Below are 18,142 nucleotides of genomic sequence, written 5' to 3' on the forward strand. Positions count from 1 at the left end.
TTTATTACAAATTTTCCTGGAATGTCTTTAAGAGCTCAATGCTGGAGAAAAGATTCCTTTATTTTTTAAGTGCTCTTTTCTCTCTTTTTTTTTTTTCCCCTACAATTTCTTGTGAAGGTCCTTCTAGATGGAGTGAAATGGCAATACTTCAGGGTTTTAAGGCTCAGTACGTTTGGAGGTTGTATCTGGTACATTAGATTTCATGTTTAGATTTTTCATTTACCAACATGATTGTAAACAGTGTGGGAAACCATATTTCATACTGTTTGTATATACACCCACCAAATGTGGTATTTTGATGGCTAATGCTTTATTTATGACTTAGGAGGTGCTTAAAAGATTCATTGGTGGTTGCATTTTAGATATTTAAATGTCTGCTCACCCACGAGAGGGAAAAATACCAATTAAAAAAAACACAGCTTCTATCCTCAGTTCTCTCAACTTTCAATGAAGTGGATTGAATTTTCCCTTCCAAGGATGATGATTTTAATGTTTTACTTTTTGACAAATTTGGCTTTCTTAGTCACATCAAATGCACATTTTGTAAATACAGATTGACTTTCTAAATGAAAGACAGTCCATCTTCCTCTCTTTCTAAATCTTACCCATTCTCTGAGGTCAACTCCTTTTAGCCTCCACAAAGCCTCCTCTGAGAGCTCTACCCAGAGTTCTTTCCTTCCTTCCTCTGAACTTGTTCTTATTGATTGCACATATCCAATCACTTATTTAACTCTCATTATTAGGGAAGTTAAAGATATGGCCACTGAGTTAACTTCTGATACCTTTGGATATTCCCAGCACTTCTCACTCTCCTTTTGGTAGCAAACCCTGCTACCATGACAACAGAGTGGGCATGTAACACAAGCTCGTCCAATTCAAGTCCTTCTCTGGGGATAGGGTCAAACTCTACCTGAAGCATCTTATAGTTAAAATGTAAGTAATGTATGGCACAGTAACTATCATTAATACTGTATTACATACTGGAAAGTTGCTAAGATAGTCATAAAGTACTGATAATAAGGAAAAAAAAGATTTTGGAACTATTGTCGACCTAAATAAAGAGGTAAACTGAGTCAAGCTCAAAATTGTCCAAAAGATGTATCTATTCAGGAATAGCAGAAGAATTGCAATTTGGGACAAGCGAACTATAGCAAGCTACAAGCAAGTCCGCTGAAGGTCTGGGGTAGCTGTGTTTATGGGCAGGAGTGTAAAGAAGGGAGAGCTCAGTTCGGTCTGTTAAAATAAAAAACAAATGAAGACCAATTTTGAAAATTCGCTAAGCAGACAAAACCAGTCTAGTCATATAAACAAAGCTCAATTCAACTCATCTTGAGACACCAACCTGATCTGGGTCATTTCCTGTTCATGCATCTGGAAACCATAATCAAAACTTCCCAATGCTGATTTGAGGCAACTCCTGACCAACTCCCTATCATTTAAGAAAACTCCGATATTATCAGTTTTCTGTAAATCACGCCTCTATGGGAAATCGTCTCTCATTCCTTAAGTTTGGTTTTTTGAGAGTTCGTAGGTTGAAGTTCTTTCAAACTACATACGGTGACAAGTGTTAACTAGACTGATTTTGGTGATCATTTCACAATATATACAAATATCAATTGTTATGTTGTAGATAATATGTCAATTATATCACAATAAAAGAAAAAAATATATAAGTAAGGAACTTCCCCCGACCAGATCACCCAACATGGGAAGCTGATCTGAGAGAAAAAACTGACACCCAAAAAGAGCAGAGACAAAAGACTTAGCAAGCACTAAAGGTTTCTAAAATCCCTGGATCCATCCAACTTACCCTGAGGTAAGTTTCATCCCAGTCATTTCTAGGGTTTAGTTATATTGGCCAATAAATTCTTTTTTTGTTTGTTTGTTTGACTAATTTGAATTTGTCACTTGCAGAGCCTTGACAAACCCATGACAGGCTCCTGGAGGGAGTCGTATCTTTGTGAATTTCGTTTCACGGCTTTGACACATCTCATTGCACCCAGCACAGGTTACACCCAGCAAAGAACAGAATCTCAATCAATAGTTGTCAAAGTCATGATTCCTCAAATTTCCATTAAAATTCTGGCATATTATATAAGACTCCACAAATATTAATGAAATTATTATATGCAGGAAATTATGAGCAAGTTCAGAGTCTCAAGATATATTAATACATTGGTTAAGTCACCTGTTTTCAGGAACGAAATGCACATATTTAACCATGTTGTAAATATATCTCTTGTCATTAACAGACCACTGCCTACATAAACCATTCATATCATACTTTATGCCTTCTCACAATGCAAAGTATTTGATATAAACATGTTCAAATTTTTTTCATTCCACATTAATACCCTGCCAAGCATAGTTTATATATCTGTATGTATATATGTATGTGTGTGTATATATATATAAATATACACAAATATATATACATATATATATATATACACACACACACACAAACTTAAACCAACTCCTGGAAAGTTTATTTATTGCACTTAAAAAACCTGGGGCATAAATATAACAAAGTAAAACTTCGCTCCACAGTCTCAATAGGGCCCTTTCCATGAATTCTGTGTGTGACTTGTTCACGAATATGGAAAGTATCTGAAGATTTTCTTCTAACTTGTCTTGATTTCCTTGAAGACTCTGGCACACAGCATGAGATTAAAATAACCTGGCATCGCTGGTGTCTTTACCCACAAATACCAAGGAATAAATATTAGAATGATGGATTCTCTTTCCCTTGTCAACCATGAATGTGTTCCAGCCAGGGGCAAGGCCTAGAGAGTAATTTAAAAATAAACAGAACCAAAGAGTAACTTTATGCTTTTATTCAACGTTTATTAAAATACAAGAACAAATTTTAAAAGCACACGTACCACTCAGCACCAATATAATAACACTCTTTCTACTGATAACCTCCAAAGCATTTCTGTTTCTGCAACTGAGCAGCAGAGAAATACACACGTGCATTCTCACCACATTTACCCAGGACCCATAGCATCGTGCCCCAAATATTCTCCTTGCCAGGGAGACAAAGACGGGCAGAGGAAAACTAATGTGACTACATCCAACCACTAACTGAGTCGGTGACTCTTTCATCAGTAGTTATCATTCGCACACTGGTCACCTCTGCACATCCCCGTCTCCCTCTCTGGGTGCCTGATTACTTGGGCTAGTGATAGAGTCTGGCAATATGTGATGCAAAACTAAGTAAAACTGGCCAACATTCCCTACCCAATATCTTTTAATTGCTTTGGTTATAAAGTGCTGGATACTTATGTCTTCATAGTCTCTCATCCTAATACACATAAAAAGTACATGGGCCAGTGACATAGTTTGGAGAAATCTTGAGACATTTTTATTTATTCCCCACCCTCTTCTGTGGGCTTCTTTCATTTATATGTTTACCTGTTTGCTTTGGTTGTGGGGGAAGAAGGGGGAGTTTTGAACCCAAATAGTGACTTCATTCAACATCTCCTGGGTCCTTGAGATCTCCTCAGTAAATATTAAATAAACTCCCTGGAGCTCTGGTGCCACTGCCCCAGATGGGCAGCAAGCCCTGACTTGCGTGAGCAGTCTTGTTTGGATGTCTGTGCATGTTTGCTTTCTATTGGTTCAGACTCACCTTAGAACAGAGCTGTGTCTCTTAAGCCTGAGACCTTGCTTCTGCTGCTATCCAGAACATAGGCATTAAGAAGTGGCCCAATGTTTGTCTCATTCTAAAGTCATTCATAGACACCTAGCAGCCTTCTTCCATTGGTGAGAAGTTTCTTTTCAAATTCTCCCAAATCAGTAGACCAAATGGTCAGGGCCTAGCTTTTCCCAATTAGCAACTTCCTGACTCTCCCAGGCCCTACTTCCTTCTTTCATGGAGGACCTCAAGATACTCCAAGAGAATGCTGATCACCAAGCAGAGAATGATACTTGTGCCCCATTTTGGATGTACATATGAAGCCTAAGTTTGGATCCTATTGTTAAGATAAAAGAGAAAGTAGGGAGAAAGTTGAACTATAACCAAAAACATTTTTGCTCTGATTTTTGGCAATATCATTTTGTTTTAAGTTACTGGAAATGGAATTCTTACTGTTAATCTCTAGTGCTGAGAGACATGACATTGGACACGTTCTAAAAAGCTCTAAGTGCTGGAGAGGTTTTCATTAACCCTTCAATGGGACAAAAATTGGTGTCTACATTTTCCCCTTTGCAATGGCCATATGATTTTAATTTAGCTAATTTTTCAAACCATCAGTCAGATTTACAGAATGTAAAGTCCTGTACATCAGTGCATTCCTTTTGCTGTGGATATAACCCATAGGGCATGCTAAGAGCACCTTGTATCCAGCTGGGAATTCTCCCAAAGGCATAGATATTGTCTTTAACATGCCCTCTGGTATTTTATGCAGCAAGGCAGTACCCACACATGACCTTACCACAATTCATATTTTTTATTCAAGAGCCCAAATAGTGAAGTACACTTCAGGCAAAATAAAAGACAGCAGGCTTCTCTTCTTTCCTTGGTCATAGAATAGGCATTTTCTGCTTAAAGGCAGAATTTAAATCAATAGGCCATTTAGAACTTGATATTACCAAAAATCAAGGGTACATTCTATAAACAAGGCAAAGACATAGTACCAGAGATCTAAAACACGAAATAAAAAGTCATATAAGTTAAAGGACTGTCACTTTAGCTATACAAAGAACAGTTACGCGTCTGCCTCTAAGGAGGTCAGTTACATCTTAATATCTATATCAAATATTTCTACATTATTGTGTGGGCATTCATTCATGCCCATTCAAGAAAGTCATTGTTGATTCCACTAATATTTTTTCTAAGTAATAAAATAAAGTAAGTTTGAATAGTTCCAAGACATACGTCTTTCAAACACTAAATGTTTGAGTAAATCCAGATGCTATGATAATATCTAATATCGCTTGGAAACTATTTCAGTAATAGACAAGCTAATTCAGTTTAAAAGGCTAAACTGATAGCTCCATGTAAACAGCCTATGGGAGAGGGGATGTTTAAGTCTCAATTGTTCAAAGAAACATACTTTACAAAGTATGTTTGAACAATTGTTCAAAGGAACATATTTTACAAACAAGATAGGTGGGGTGGACGTTGATGATCTAGTAATTTCTGAGCATACCAGCGAAGCATTGATTCTCCTCTATTTCAACTAATGAGTTCTTGCTATGTTCATAAAAGATACATTACAGAAAATCATAAAAAAATCATGTTGAGATAAATAGGTTATCTAATTACAGGTTTATCATAACTCTGGTAACACCAAGCCATTCTACGTACTGTAGGATTCCTGAGCTTTGTCAATTCACTCTCTTCATTGGCCCCTAACTGCCTTTCTTCCAGAAAGTCTTCTGTGTTCTATTGAACACATCTTTTTCCCTGATATTCAGCCTATGCCTTTGTATATTTACTTCCACTGCTTCGTTTTTCCATTGGAATATCCTCATGGAGAGGAATTGCACACACACGACCTTCTTTTTCCTTAAACATATATCACGACTGGGTGCTTTTTCCCTCATCCTTTTTTCCCAGACAACTAGCACTGCCTTAGCCAAATCTCATCCCCCCACCAGCTTCTCTAACATCCTGTTCCATTATTGTACATGTAGAACAAAGGGGAAGTTTAAGGACAACAGGGCGAGTGTGCTGCAACCAAGTTTTCATTTTACTTTTCTAGGGTACCACATAATCTTGACACTGTTTTAAAGATAAAATTCAATGGGGCCCACTGAGCAGTCTGGAGTATAGAGTTTAACAACTGAGAACTCTGAAACAATCTGTTCTCCATGGGAATTTCCAGAAGTTTGTTAGATGATGCCACATTTTCAAAATTTGCTTTGTTTCTTTGCGGGTGTGTTTTATAGACTTTAAGACATTGGAAAGGTTAAATGTTGCTGTAAAGAAAATAATCAGTTAAAATAGTACTAATATGTCTAAACAATAACTAGTGATATGACTGATACATTGCTCCAGTTCTGTTTTGTTTTTTTTTAATATACTTTTGGTTCTTACACACTCAGTCCCACCTTTTTCTTATTTCAGGCAACTAGTTCCAGAAGATATTTTCAACTTGAGATTTTTTTCTATGACTTTTATTTTATGATTCAATTATTAATGGAATGGTCATAAGAACCTTTGATTGTACATATCAATACAACCATATACTGTGATTTGACAGCATCCTCAAATTTACAATAAAAAATTTATAATACAAAATTAATTGGTCTATTCTTTGGGGGTTATGATATTTAGATATTATATTATAGGTAAAACTATAGTAACTTTATTTTAAAGAGAAATATGGTGTGTGTGTGTGTGTGTGTGTATAGACACACACATACATTGTGTGTGTATATATATAAATATATAGCATTATGATGATGATAGAGGCCTTAGATTACTAGACCTCAGCTAATTGGAACAAAAGAAGACCCCAGTCCTAATTTAAATGTAAATGGGATTCCATTTTGCCAAATTCCATGCCACTGAGGGTTGCCTTATATGAAAGCCTCCAAAATTATTAATGAGAATTGTCTCAAACTAACTTTCTCTTCCTCTATTTTGTAACTGAAGAAATGTTTATTTGCACCTATTATTCATTATGGTTCACCTACTTTGGGAGGAGAACAGTGCGATAGCTGAATGGCCAGTGCTATAGCTGAATGACCTACCTCCCACAGCAGCTGAGAATATACTTATATATATTATAAAGAATATATTATGAAGAATGTACTACCCAGCTCAGCCACCATCATGGAGACTGAGAAACCAAGAATGAGTGGGGCCACATTATAATTGTAGGAATGGAGAGGGACAGACCAGCACCACCAGACCTACTGGTTTTCCATTTAATCAGTATCATGGGGTATAATTCACCCACTGAAAATATACATAAACTTGTTTCAAAAAGAAATTATTTCTACCAAAGAATCCTCATAATTAAAAATAATGAAGTGCGTTTTTTTCCCCTTTCCATCCCCCTTTCTCCCTCAATCGAGGAGTATATCATAAATACATTGATTTCATGTGTATATTCTCAATGCTAATTTCAGTTGAGCTGCTTCTTTTTCTGGCCCATGCATGTTTTATGTTTCCATGTTTCTGTGACTAACAAATTAGTCCCACTCTCTATAGCTTCAAGGTGAAACTCTGTGAAGCTTCCTCATCCTTCTGCCTCCTGTCCCTAGCTTGTCAATTTGACTTTCTTCTAGGGCTTTCCCCACCTGCCTAGAAAGGAACCCTCAGATTTCAGATAATCATCCTAATCCTCTGGGGAGGGATCATTCTTGATATCTGCAAATACACCTGTGAGTTCTGGGATGTTTAGACTGGCATAGAGCACCACATGGCTAGAAACTAGAACAGCAGAAACTACTCGAACATTGTTAAACACAAAAGCCTTAACCACAAGGACTGGGCTCAAGGACTCGTTATAAGCAAATATTTGGGAACTTTCCAGATGGGCTCTATCCGTGCTGAATGAAGCATAGGCAATACCCCTTACACTAATAAGAACAATAGTTCCCTAACATAGTAGTTATTCAGGTAAGTCTTTTCTTCAAGTCCCAAAGCATGCATCAGCTGTATCACTTCTTTCCCAAGGCAGAATGAACACATGTTGAAACAGGGTTTCTTCCTCTCCATCTTGGGATCTTTTCACTCAGGGCTCTTCACTAGGAAGAGTTGTCCTGGGGCTACTATTTAGCCAAATGCCATTTGAGTGGTAAAAGGAGCATGAAGATGTTAGAGGTTTGTGTTCTTCTGACATGTAAATTCTCGTCTTTCAGCAAGACAATGGGACTCCGTTGAAATAGTGGATTCAGTTCTCAGTTTCCTTTTCTTTACATAATTAAAAAAAAAACTCTTTTACCATCATACCTTTAACCAGCTAACCTAGATTTCATCTTTTGCTGAAATTCTTCTCCAGCCAACGCCTGACTTCTTGAAGGTTGTAGCAGAAGGGACCCTTTCCTCCCAGATAAGCAATTTTCTGTCTCTGCACAATACACACACGTTCAAAGGCTACCCCATAAGCTACATTGGCATTATTGTCCATGCGGTCAGCCACAACTCGGCACTGGGGCGGCAAGGAGAAATGCTCCAGAAGCTGGTGGGCTGCTGCACATCGGTCTTCCTGGTTCCGGTGCTTCTTCACTTCAAAAGACAAAGAAGAATCACCAGGCACTGCCCAACCATCTGAAGGATGAGCCTCATCAATGTAGACCAACAGGAAGTCAGCCACTGATGAGAACTCTTCCACCAGTTTGCTGAAGGCTGGCAGCTGGCTCGTAAAAGGAGGTCAAGTGGCTGAGCCAAAGTTGACCACCAGTGGGCGCTCAGGGCTGGCAAAGTCAAGAAGGTGGCACTCGGCTCCATCAACCATCGTCACCTGGGCACCATTTCTACCGTTGTCACCTCCTTCAGAATTGGAGACATGCACCACACTGGAATTGGGGGCATCTTCACCCAATTTCACCTGGTGGTGAACAAAAGAAAGAAGGGAGAGAATACCATATGAAATGCACTGTCACTCCATTTCACCGTATCCAAAAACAACTGGCTCTCATCAAATGTGGTATTTCCTTCATAGGATATCATTAACATATATAGATTTAAGTAAAGAGGCATCATGGCAGGTAATGTAAAAAATGGCCCTAAAAAGAGTAGAAGTCCTTTTCATTCTGTATAGTCACTGAGGATAATTGTTTTCACCATCGAAGGCGCCTTGGTGAACTCTCTTCATCATTACATTGAGGCTGGTATTCTCTACTACCCTTTCTTTGCTGTCAATGGTTAGCACACATTATATAACAAATGATTAATTGGCTTCATTTTAAAAGTTAAAAGTGAATGGTTTACTTTAAGAGAAATTATCAGAGTTGTGGGAGTTAGGTACCACCTTCTGAATTTTAAAATACTCCCAAAAGACCTTTTTATTCTTGCATGATGCTAATTCATTTAATCTCAACCAACGGTCAATGATCCCAATGAGATGTATTTCTGGCCGGAGCTAGAAAACCTGGGCTCTGCCATTTACTGGAAGGGCTACTCCAACTTCACTTCTTCAGGGTCTCAGCTCTTCCATCTGTAAAATGGTGATAATAGTGCCTGCCTTCCTTGGATAGTTATAGGGTGACAACATAAGAAAATGAGCTCTTGTACGCTATAAATCATCTTGTGGGTATAGGTTGCATTATTAAATGCCACCCAAACGTGCGAAACAGCATACCATCTTTCTGGGAAATTCTACATTTTAAAAAAAGATTATCCTTAGAAGTGATTTGAGCTCTTCTCAATATGATGTCCTTCCTGGAGGTTTCTTGATCTGCTGCTGACTTTCAGGTTTCCTACAACTAGAACCTTACCATTTCCATAGAGCAAATTATTAACAAAAACATGCAATTATTCCAGAATTCTTTTAATTCCTCATTTTTCATGTGTTTTTGGTTTGGTTTTGTATTCTTGTTTTTATCTAGGAAATCACAAACCATTTACTTGTCTATCATACATTCTATTAGCAAGCTCCTCTGAACTATAAAATATTCAGGCAGGTATAGAAGGTATGCAAGAAAATTGTTCCACGTGCCCCTTTGCAAGTGGTTTAAATAGCTGAACACAGACTGAAGGAAAGTTTGCTGGCCTTTGGATCTGTAAATTGAAAATAAAAAGCTGGCAATGTAAAAGAACCAATTACTTCAGTTTGAATTAACACAATCGGATCTTCCCCTAGAATGGTTTAATCAAAGCCAATAACATTAGGGACAACTTACGACAGCCCAATTGATTTTTATACACTATACTTAATAGTACAAAACACTTCCAACTGGATCGACTTATTCCCTTCATATAAATACAGCCACACATAACACTGCTAGTAATTGAAGTCACTTAGAAGTAGATGTTAAAGACCCAACAATCCAAACTGATGTAAAATACTCAAGGGCTTTTATTCAGAAGCTTCTATCCAATGTGAATGCATAACTCATTTTAACTGGAGAGAAAGAAGTAAAGAAGTTCTTTCTCTCCCGTCTGAAAAATCCTAGCAATGCAGATTTGAAATGATACTATTAGTTTTTCTAAAAAATCTTAGAATAACAACCTTCTTTTTTAAAAAAGGAAGCTGTTGGTCTGATTTAAATAAATACATTTGTTTTCAGTTAGTATCAGGGAGAAAGTTACTTTATTGATATTAATTTTCTTGGTTAATTTGCAAGCTACACTAGATAGAGAATCTCATAAGCCACTTTCAGCCGGGTTATTTTATACGTGATAAAGAATACCTCACTCATCTCTGAGGTGTTAAAATATACTTACAATTTAAAAATACACATTTTAAAGGTATTATAAACCTTTTAAGGTTGTGGGTAGTATTACCACTACCTTCTCATTAGATTTTTCCCACTTAAAGTACAGGTAACAATTCCAGGAGGGCTGCTTTCAACAATACTGTGCTGTGTTCCTCAATATACTGTCATGTAAAGATCTGAATGCATTCAGACGAGTCTAAACCCATGAACTGTCCTAGTGACTTCTTGTTAAGTAAGCAGCCCATACGCAGGAGAAAAATCATCTCTGGACTGTAGACTTGGAGGTTCTTGGTAGGTGAAAACAACCATCTGTTGTTGGAGTCATTTTAAAGACCTCTGACACCCCTAACTCTCACCCAAGCAGAACTGCTGATCCTTGCATTATTCTGGATTATTCAACTGAATAATCGAATCTGATGCTTCAGTCACAGGTGACTCTCTTATTACCTGTGGTTAATTTTCTTGGAAAGTTAAAGCACCTTCTCCTTCTTCCAGGGACACATAGTTCAGCCACATAATTCTTTTCAAAATACAGACTAGTCTACCTCAGAAAATTTCAAACAAGTATAATACATCCACTCCAAAATTTAAAAAGTTACCAAATACATAATGTGTGTGTGTGTGTGTGTGTGTGTGTGTGTAGTGCCAGGGGCAGGGCTGGCATTTTGTTAAGCTGGGAATTTTGTTGAGTGACTTACTGAATGAATGATAGCTATTATAATCCTAGGAGTAGGGGTCAATGAAGAATTTTATACTTAATAATAATCTTGACCTGCAATGAACATGACTGTGTTTGGGTGATGGATATGCTCACTGAGTCAGATAATTTGGAAATGTGAATCCTGGAGCCCTAATGTAGAGTTCTGCCATAATCAACACCAAATACTATCAATCTGTTCTTGATTATCTCTGCTGGTCTGTGTATGAAATGAAAGTAGCCAATCCTCTTTATTTTGCTAAGCAGCCATGGGACCCTACTGCAGATTGGAAAGTCATAAGCAGATATCTTGTTCATGAGGGTGACTAGGTTAGAGAAAATGTGTAGGTAAGACCAATGACATTAATAACCCTATGAGGGATAAAAAACCACACCATTATTTGTAAATCCCAACGTAAGCAGACCAGTGGTCTGCTTTTGTAAACCTCATCTACTAACTGTGAAAAATTTCTCCATTTTGCTAAAACGTTCTGATGACAACTTAGCAATGATAAAGAAAAAATAAACTTTAGAAATTTAAAAGATGAAAGTTCCCTTTAAACTACAAAAATAAATCTTTTAAAAGGACATTATTGTCCTTTCTCAATTGCCATTTGAGACCAATGTCATTTCTCATCTTTCCATTTGATCTCCGTGACAATTAAATTCCTATTATGACCAGAGTTTCAAATGAAGACTTTCTTGGTTTGCTCAGTTATATGCCCTGCTGAGACAGAATGGGAGAATCACCATTGTCTTCAATGATGGAAGATTCTTTGCTTTCCCCAGGAGCAAAGCATTCCTTGACAAAGAGCCAGAATGATGAAGAAAATAAAGTTCGTCCCACAATAACATTTAGGCTGCAGGAAAGAAGCTCAACAAAAACAAGTTATCCCCTGGTACTCCCAAACTTTGTTTTAATTTCCCACAGTGGCACAGAAAGTCTCCTGGCCACAAGTTACCTATCATCTTAATTTCTCCTTCTTAGAGGGTTTGTGTTTGGTTTTTGTCCTTAATGAGACATATTTGCCAAAGAGGCATTCAAAAGGCATTTTTTACTCTTGCGGAAGAGTAATTAGGTCGGTACCTCTTTCCCTGCCAGCATTAGCTGCTCTAAAGAGAACCCTGCCCAGTATTTAATGCCCAAACACAAGAAGCATCATTTCCACTAATTGGTCTTGAAGTTCCGATGTTCCCAAAGGGTCCCTTTATTTTGCAAGGATCAGAAAGGACATACGTAAAATGTAATATCGTCATCACTGACTTTCTCTCTCATCTGTGCTATTACAGTTGTCCTTTCTTATGTTTGTGTAATCAACATCAACACACCACCACCAAGGGAGGTAAATAAAGGGTTGCATTTTTACAACACAGGGCATCTCTAGGCAGAGCGCAAATGTGATAGCCACATTTATGAATATGAACAAGAGTATAAATATATGGCATATGAATTTGACTCCCTTGATGATGGTATTCCTTTTCCTGACAGTGTTCAGTGCACGAGGAAAAGGATAATACTGTTTTAGCATGTGGACTGTGAAATGCAGGGCAAGGGGAAAAAAGAACCATTCATCAAGCAGAAGCTGGAAATAGAACATATACTACTAACCTTGTTTTTTTTTTTTCCCCTTTTCCACAGCCTGAGAAAGGCTTCTGGACAAAATATCACCTAATCTCGTGATAGGAAGTAAGACAAATGATAAAAACGGGGGGGGTGGGTGGGTGGGTGGCAGAACAATATTTACACATCCTTCTTGCTACCCAAAGCCCTGGAATGGCTTTATTAACCATCAAGAAACTTCAAATTCTTTGACATAAAGACCAGGCTACATCAGTGTCCTTATCAACATGGCCAAAGAATTATTAAGCAGCGATTTACCCATTTACATTCAGATTGGCCAAATAAACCAGGTCGGAGAGGGAGCTACCTACTCTTTCCTCTGAGTCCGATTCCTTTTGGTCCTTCTCTTCCTAATTTGTACCTTGAAAACGTAGCTCTGAGTTCTATCACTTCCTACTGTTTTATCCAAGTGATGGACAAGCACTGGCTGTGGCCTTCTTTGTGTTCTTTTGGGACCGTTTCTCTCTTAAAAGGGCTATTTTCCATTGTAGAAATTGGTGTCAAAAGGTTTGAGGTGAATGAAGAGGAGGAGGAAGAGGAGGAGATCAGAGACCCTTTCAAAGCCAAAATTATGTGTTCAAATGAATATGTTTTCTGTGCTCCTGCAACATTAGCTAAACTGCTTGTCGGCATCTATACGCTGTGTTTACTTTTACACTTCATTTAGGTACGAGCCAGGCTCCCAGACAGGGTGGTTTGTTTATTGGTTGCATTTTTGAGTCCTGGAGCATGAGCACAAGGATGCAGTGTTAGATGCAATGACACAGATTAGGAAAACTTAAAAGAACACACATCTGGTGTTCACCTCTGTCACAAGTTTCCGTAGACTTTCTTTTTCATCAAAACCATGCATGGAACTCCCTCTAACCAAGCGCAAGTTCTCTTGAAAGGTTTCCCTCTGAAGTTAATTTTAAAGCCCGTTCAATGTTTTAATGTAGAAGGGTCATTTTATTTTATTCTGTTGATTTCCTTGTGTCCTCCTGTCGGAGCCAAATACAGGGATAGCACTGCTAGTGCACTTTCTCTAAATATCTTCCCAAATATCTGACCTTCCACAAAGGGAATTAGAAAGGACGTGCCTAACGTATCACAGGTGCCCAAACCCCTTCGCCGGGAAAACTCTGCTTCTGCAGGTGGCAGCCTCAAACCAACGCAAGTCAGGATTGTGAAATATGGTGGTGCTGTGTCACACAGAGCCACCTGCAGTGTGGCCCTACATAGGCTACACCCAAAGACAGTGTCGCAGATGACAACAGCAGCCCGGAAAGTGATTCAACCTGTTTCAGAGATTCAGTGTGACCCTTAAATGCCACCACAGCCACCACCACCTTGTCATACTTGGGAGACGGAAGGAGACCTAAAATCAAGGCAAGCTGTGTTCACAACATTTCTATTAATTAAACACCCAGTCCAGTCTTGTCTCTGGATATATGGGTTTTTGAGTGGCTTCTTCTCATGGTATCTATTATATAAATCATAAAAAGCAAACATAAGAACATCGGTTGTGACTGGTCACTAATCAAATCAATAGAAACAATACTGGAGAAGAATACATAAGCCACATGTGAAAGAAAAGAAAAGAAAAAAGAAAAGAAAGAAAAGAAAAGAAAAGAAAAGAAAAGAAAAGAAAAGAAAAGAAAAGAAAAGAAAAGAGAAAAAGAAAAATCACTTGTCCTTGTCAATTTCTTGGTCCTATGAATCAAAAAATTGGAACACTATATATTAATGAAAAAAATAAATAATAAAGTTTCTTGGAGGAATTTGTTTTTCCCTTTTTATTCCAATAAGCTGGCTTAAGAGGAGAGACACTCTCACTTAATACTTGTGGGTAACAGCACAGCCCCCATATTTTACGTGAGATATTTATACAAAAGCATATATGCATGTAAGTAAAATTCTCCCAAGTGGTGACTTTCCTTTTATAGGCAAAAAGTTGATTATCTTTCAAAGAAGTAAGAGCTTAATATACTGAGTTCAAGCCACTGGCATGGCCATGTTATCTTCCTAATACCTACAAAATACAGATGTCAATGAGGGAACTTGCCAATTAATAACGTGCCTGACATACATGTGCATTCTCCACCCTCTTCTGAAGTCTTTACTTCCAAATCAAAACATAAAAATTTCATAGTCAGTAATACATTGGTGGGAATGAAATGGTCATCTCGATATCTTCCTCCATCAACTCCCCTTCGCCCAGCATATGTAACATAAAGGAGATTATATGGTTAGAACTTTAAGCATTGTTTCCTATTATTATAAAGGAACTTCCACTTACTGAAAAGAGCTCTTACCATTCTTTGGCCTTCAGGACGACACATGCAGACCTTCTGCAGGTAACTTTTGATAACAAAGATGTGTGATATAGTAAAATGCCCCTGACTCATGATGAAAATTTCCTTCTCGAATACTTGTTTCACTTTCAGTGGAAGAAGCCTACTCTGGATTTTTTGTGACTAGAAGTTACTTCTGTTCCTTTCCTGGTGCGTAGATTTCGTTTTCTAGAGCTTATTGATGGGGGACTCATTCCCTTCCCCCTCCCTGATTCTGAGTTTTTACCCTGTTTCTGAGGTGTCACTTGTCTATAATGTACCACTTCACTGGCTTCCCTACGCCTCCCAAACTCCCTTGCTTGGCATCTCGGACAAGGTCCCCCAGTACAGTTAGGGAAAACCAAGATTGTCTACTTTGACTGCCACTTCTGCCAAATGAGTCCGTTCTTCTTAATTAAGCCCAGAGATCTTTAGGGCTCATGTGGGCATGGGCAGAGGGACAACCAACAAAGGACCATTTCCCCTTTGCCCCTTGAGATTTGAGTTGGGGATGTCCTACCAACATCTCCAAGCAGCCAAAAGGCTGAGATGTCAGTAAGTCTTAGGAACGACAATCATCCACTCTGGTTCTGAGCAGCAGCCCCGGACGTGAGTTCCACAGCCAAGTGAGGCCACTGCTCCAGTGCTCCAGACACGTGTTCTACCAGTTTTGAGACCAAAATGAACTATAGACTTATCTGCTCTTTCTAGGACAACTTGTTTTCCTTTTAGAGGGCAAATGTGGTTTCCCTTACAAAGTCTGGATTTCTGACAGCTAGTTCTCAGCTCTTTCTTTTTTTGCAAATTGTTATCCAGTAACCTGGGACTCGGGACTCATTGCCTGATAACCACTTCAAAGGGGTCAAATCAAATAAGTCATGGGGATGAAAAGTGTAGCATAGGGAATATAGTCAATAATTTTGTAATAACTTTGTATGGTGACAGATGGTAACCACACGTATCATGGTGAACATTTCTTAATGTATGTAACTGTCAAATCACCATGTTGGACACCTGTTCATTGTATGTCAACTATTCTTCAATGACAAAAATGTCCGTGTAGAGGAGGACACTGCACGCAGGGCTGCTGTCATTAACTCTTAACTCTACCAGAAAGGAGGGGGCTGTTATGCCAAATCACACAGGCTGTGACCACTTTCTTACATCTTGCCAACTCTGAGGGTTCTGCGTAGCATTGTCTTTTTTTGCCCTTGCTTCTCCGTGCCCACCCCTGAACCGTCTTTCCCCACGCACCTCTGCGTCTCGTCAGGCAGAACGTGAAACTCCCAGCTCGTGACTACAGCGGGTTAAACGCAGCATTCTCCCCTCCCCCGACACTTTCTGACTTTTCCCCAAGTTGTCTAACCGACACAAATATCCTCTACTCCAAAATTGCAGCGACACAGGAATGACCCTTATTAGAAAGCCTCCTCACCAGGTCACGCAGAGTCATGACAGCTTAATACCTGTCACCCCCAAATCCAGCCTGTGTGACAGGTGTGGAAGGTGCAGGCAGGAGCTCCCCGGAACGTAACCACCAGCCCCCCCAAATAGAGCTCCACGATCCCAGCCCAGGGCTCCCCAGGGGCTGCCGTCCCTGGCTTGCCAGCCCCTGCCCCTGCGGACCGCGGGAGAAGCCCCTGTCGGGGCAGCTCACCTGCTTGTAGGCATCGAGGAGGAAGCTCTTCCAGATGCAGCGCATTCCCTCTGAGGTCAGCATGCGCCTCCACTCCCCGCGAGTGGACTTGGAGCGGCTCAGCAGCAGCACCACGTGCTTGAGGAGAATGACCGAGTCATAGAGTGCCAGGAAGAGGCAGTTGGAGAAAAAAACTGGCAGAATTTGCAGTGTGATCAGCAAGTCTACGCTGAGGATGCCCATCTTCTCTGCCTCCCAGTCAGTTCCCTTGTGCGCTCTGGTTCCCCTTCACCCTCTTATTTAAAAGGGGGGTGGTGATAGAGGGGGTGGGGGAAGATAAAGGGGAAGGCCGGGGGTGGGGGGAGAAGGAGAAAAACTAAATTAAAAGGAAGCCCAAGTTGTCTCCTCTTTCAAAGAAGCAGAAATGGCAAGACCAAGTCCAGTCTCTCCAGCCCAGCAGTTGGAGTGTGCCCATCAATTCATTCAATTCGGAGCTGCTGCTTTTTTTTTTTTTTCAGGATTTAAGATGTTAAAAAAAAAAAAAAAAACCACACACACAAACTGGCGTCCCCGTCCCTAATCCAGTTACCCCTCTCAGAGTCGGTTAAAGACAGGCAGTCCTACTTTCATTTCCAAGCACCTATGAGACTGTGGCAGAGACTGCAAAATTTCCTTTAGCTTTTCATTGTCTCTATGTTCAGAAACGTAGCCTGTTTCCTTCTTGAATTGCCAGAGTTTTAAAAAATGTGCTTTAAGGGTAGTTTTTCCCCTTCTTTACTCCGTTTTACACACACTTTCTGTTCTCCTTCTCCCAGGCTGTCTCTCTCTCCCTTCCCCAGGAACGACTGACTCCTCTTTTCCTCACTCCCTCTGGCTTTTCCTTCGTGCTATCTGTCTGTGGTGCACAGTGCCTCTCTCTCTGCAGCCCAGTGAGTCTCCCTGAAGCCTTTTATACATTCCCTGGCTAATTGCTGCAATAGAGAAATGAAAGCCTAATCTTGGTAAAGATCTTGACGTCATTGAGAAAGAGGGCTTTACTTTGGCCAGAACTGCAGTGAATAGAAAAGCAAAACTCGACAACTTTTTTTTTTTTTTAGAAAGGGGGGGGGTTGGTAGAGGGACAGTGGAATTTTGCTTTGTGATTTAAAAAGAGGGAGAGAGAGAGAAAAAAAAATTAATACCTTTGACAGTTTTCAGGAAATGCTTCCAGACTTTGGGAAAAGTAATTTAATGTAACTTGTAAATTGATAGGGAAACACTCTCTCCTCTGATGATGATGATTGTTATTGTTCATTTATGAGGGGGTTTTGGAAAGCAAGGATACTGGATGGCAGGTAGAAAAGAGGAAGAGTACTTAGGGATGGTCTCTGTTCTATTTTTTGGAAGATTCGGATGCTTACATCTGGTCTTTATACCTTTATACTGTGACAGTTTCTCGTCAGATTTGTGACCTAGGTTCTTTAAATATTTTTGAGTCATGATCTTATTTAAGAAAATTCAGAGTTGTGAGGTGGAAAACTTTTCAACTCTTTGAG

General features: G+C 39.3%; 1 protein-coding gene across 1 annotated transcript; it reads right to left on the reverse strand.

Moving 5' to 3' along the window:
- Positions 1–2,881: 2,881 nt before the first annotated feature.
- Positions 2,882–17,610, reverse strand: DIO2 (iodothyronine deiodinase 2). The gene is given in 3 exon segments (XM_002919047.4): positions 2,882–7,937; positions 7,940–8,510; positions 16,629–17,610. Coding segments are annotated over 3 exon segments (816 nt in total). The 5' UTR covers positions 16,851–17,610; the 3' UTR covers positions 2,882–7,914.
- Positions 17,611–18,142: the final 532 nt, after the last annotated feature.

This window comes from Ailuropoda melanoleuca, chromosome 14, assembly GCF_002007445.2.
Source record: "Ailuropoda melanoleuca isolate Jingjing chromosome 14, ASM200744v2, whole genome shotgun sequence".
In the NCBI taxonomy this organism is placed as follows: Eukaryota; Metazoa; Chordata; class Mammalia; order Carnivora; family Ursidae; genus Ailuropoda; species Ailuropoda melanoleuca.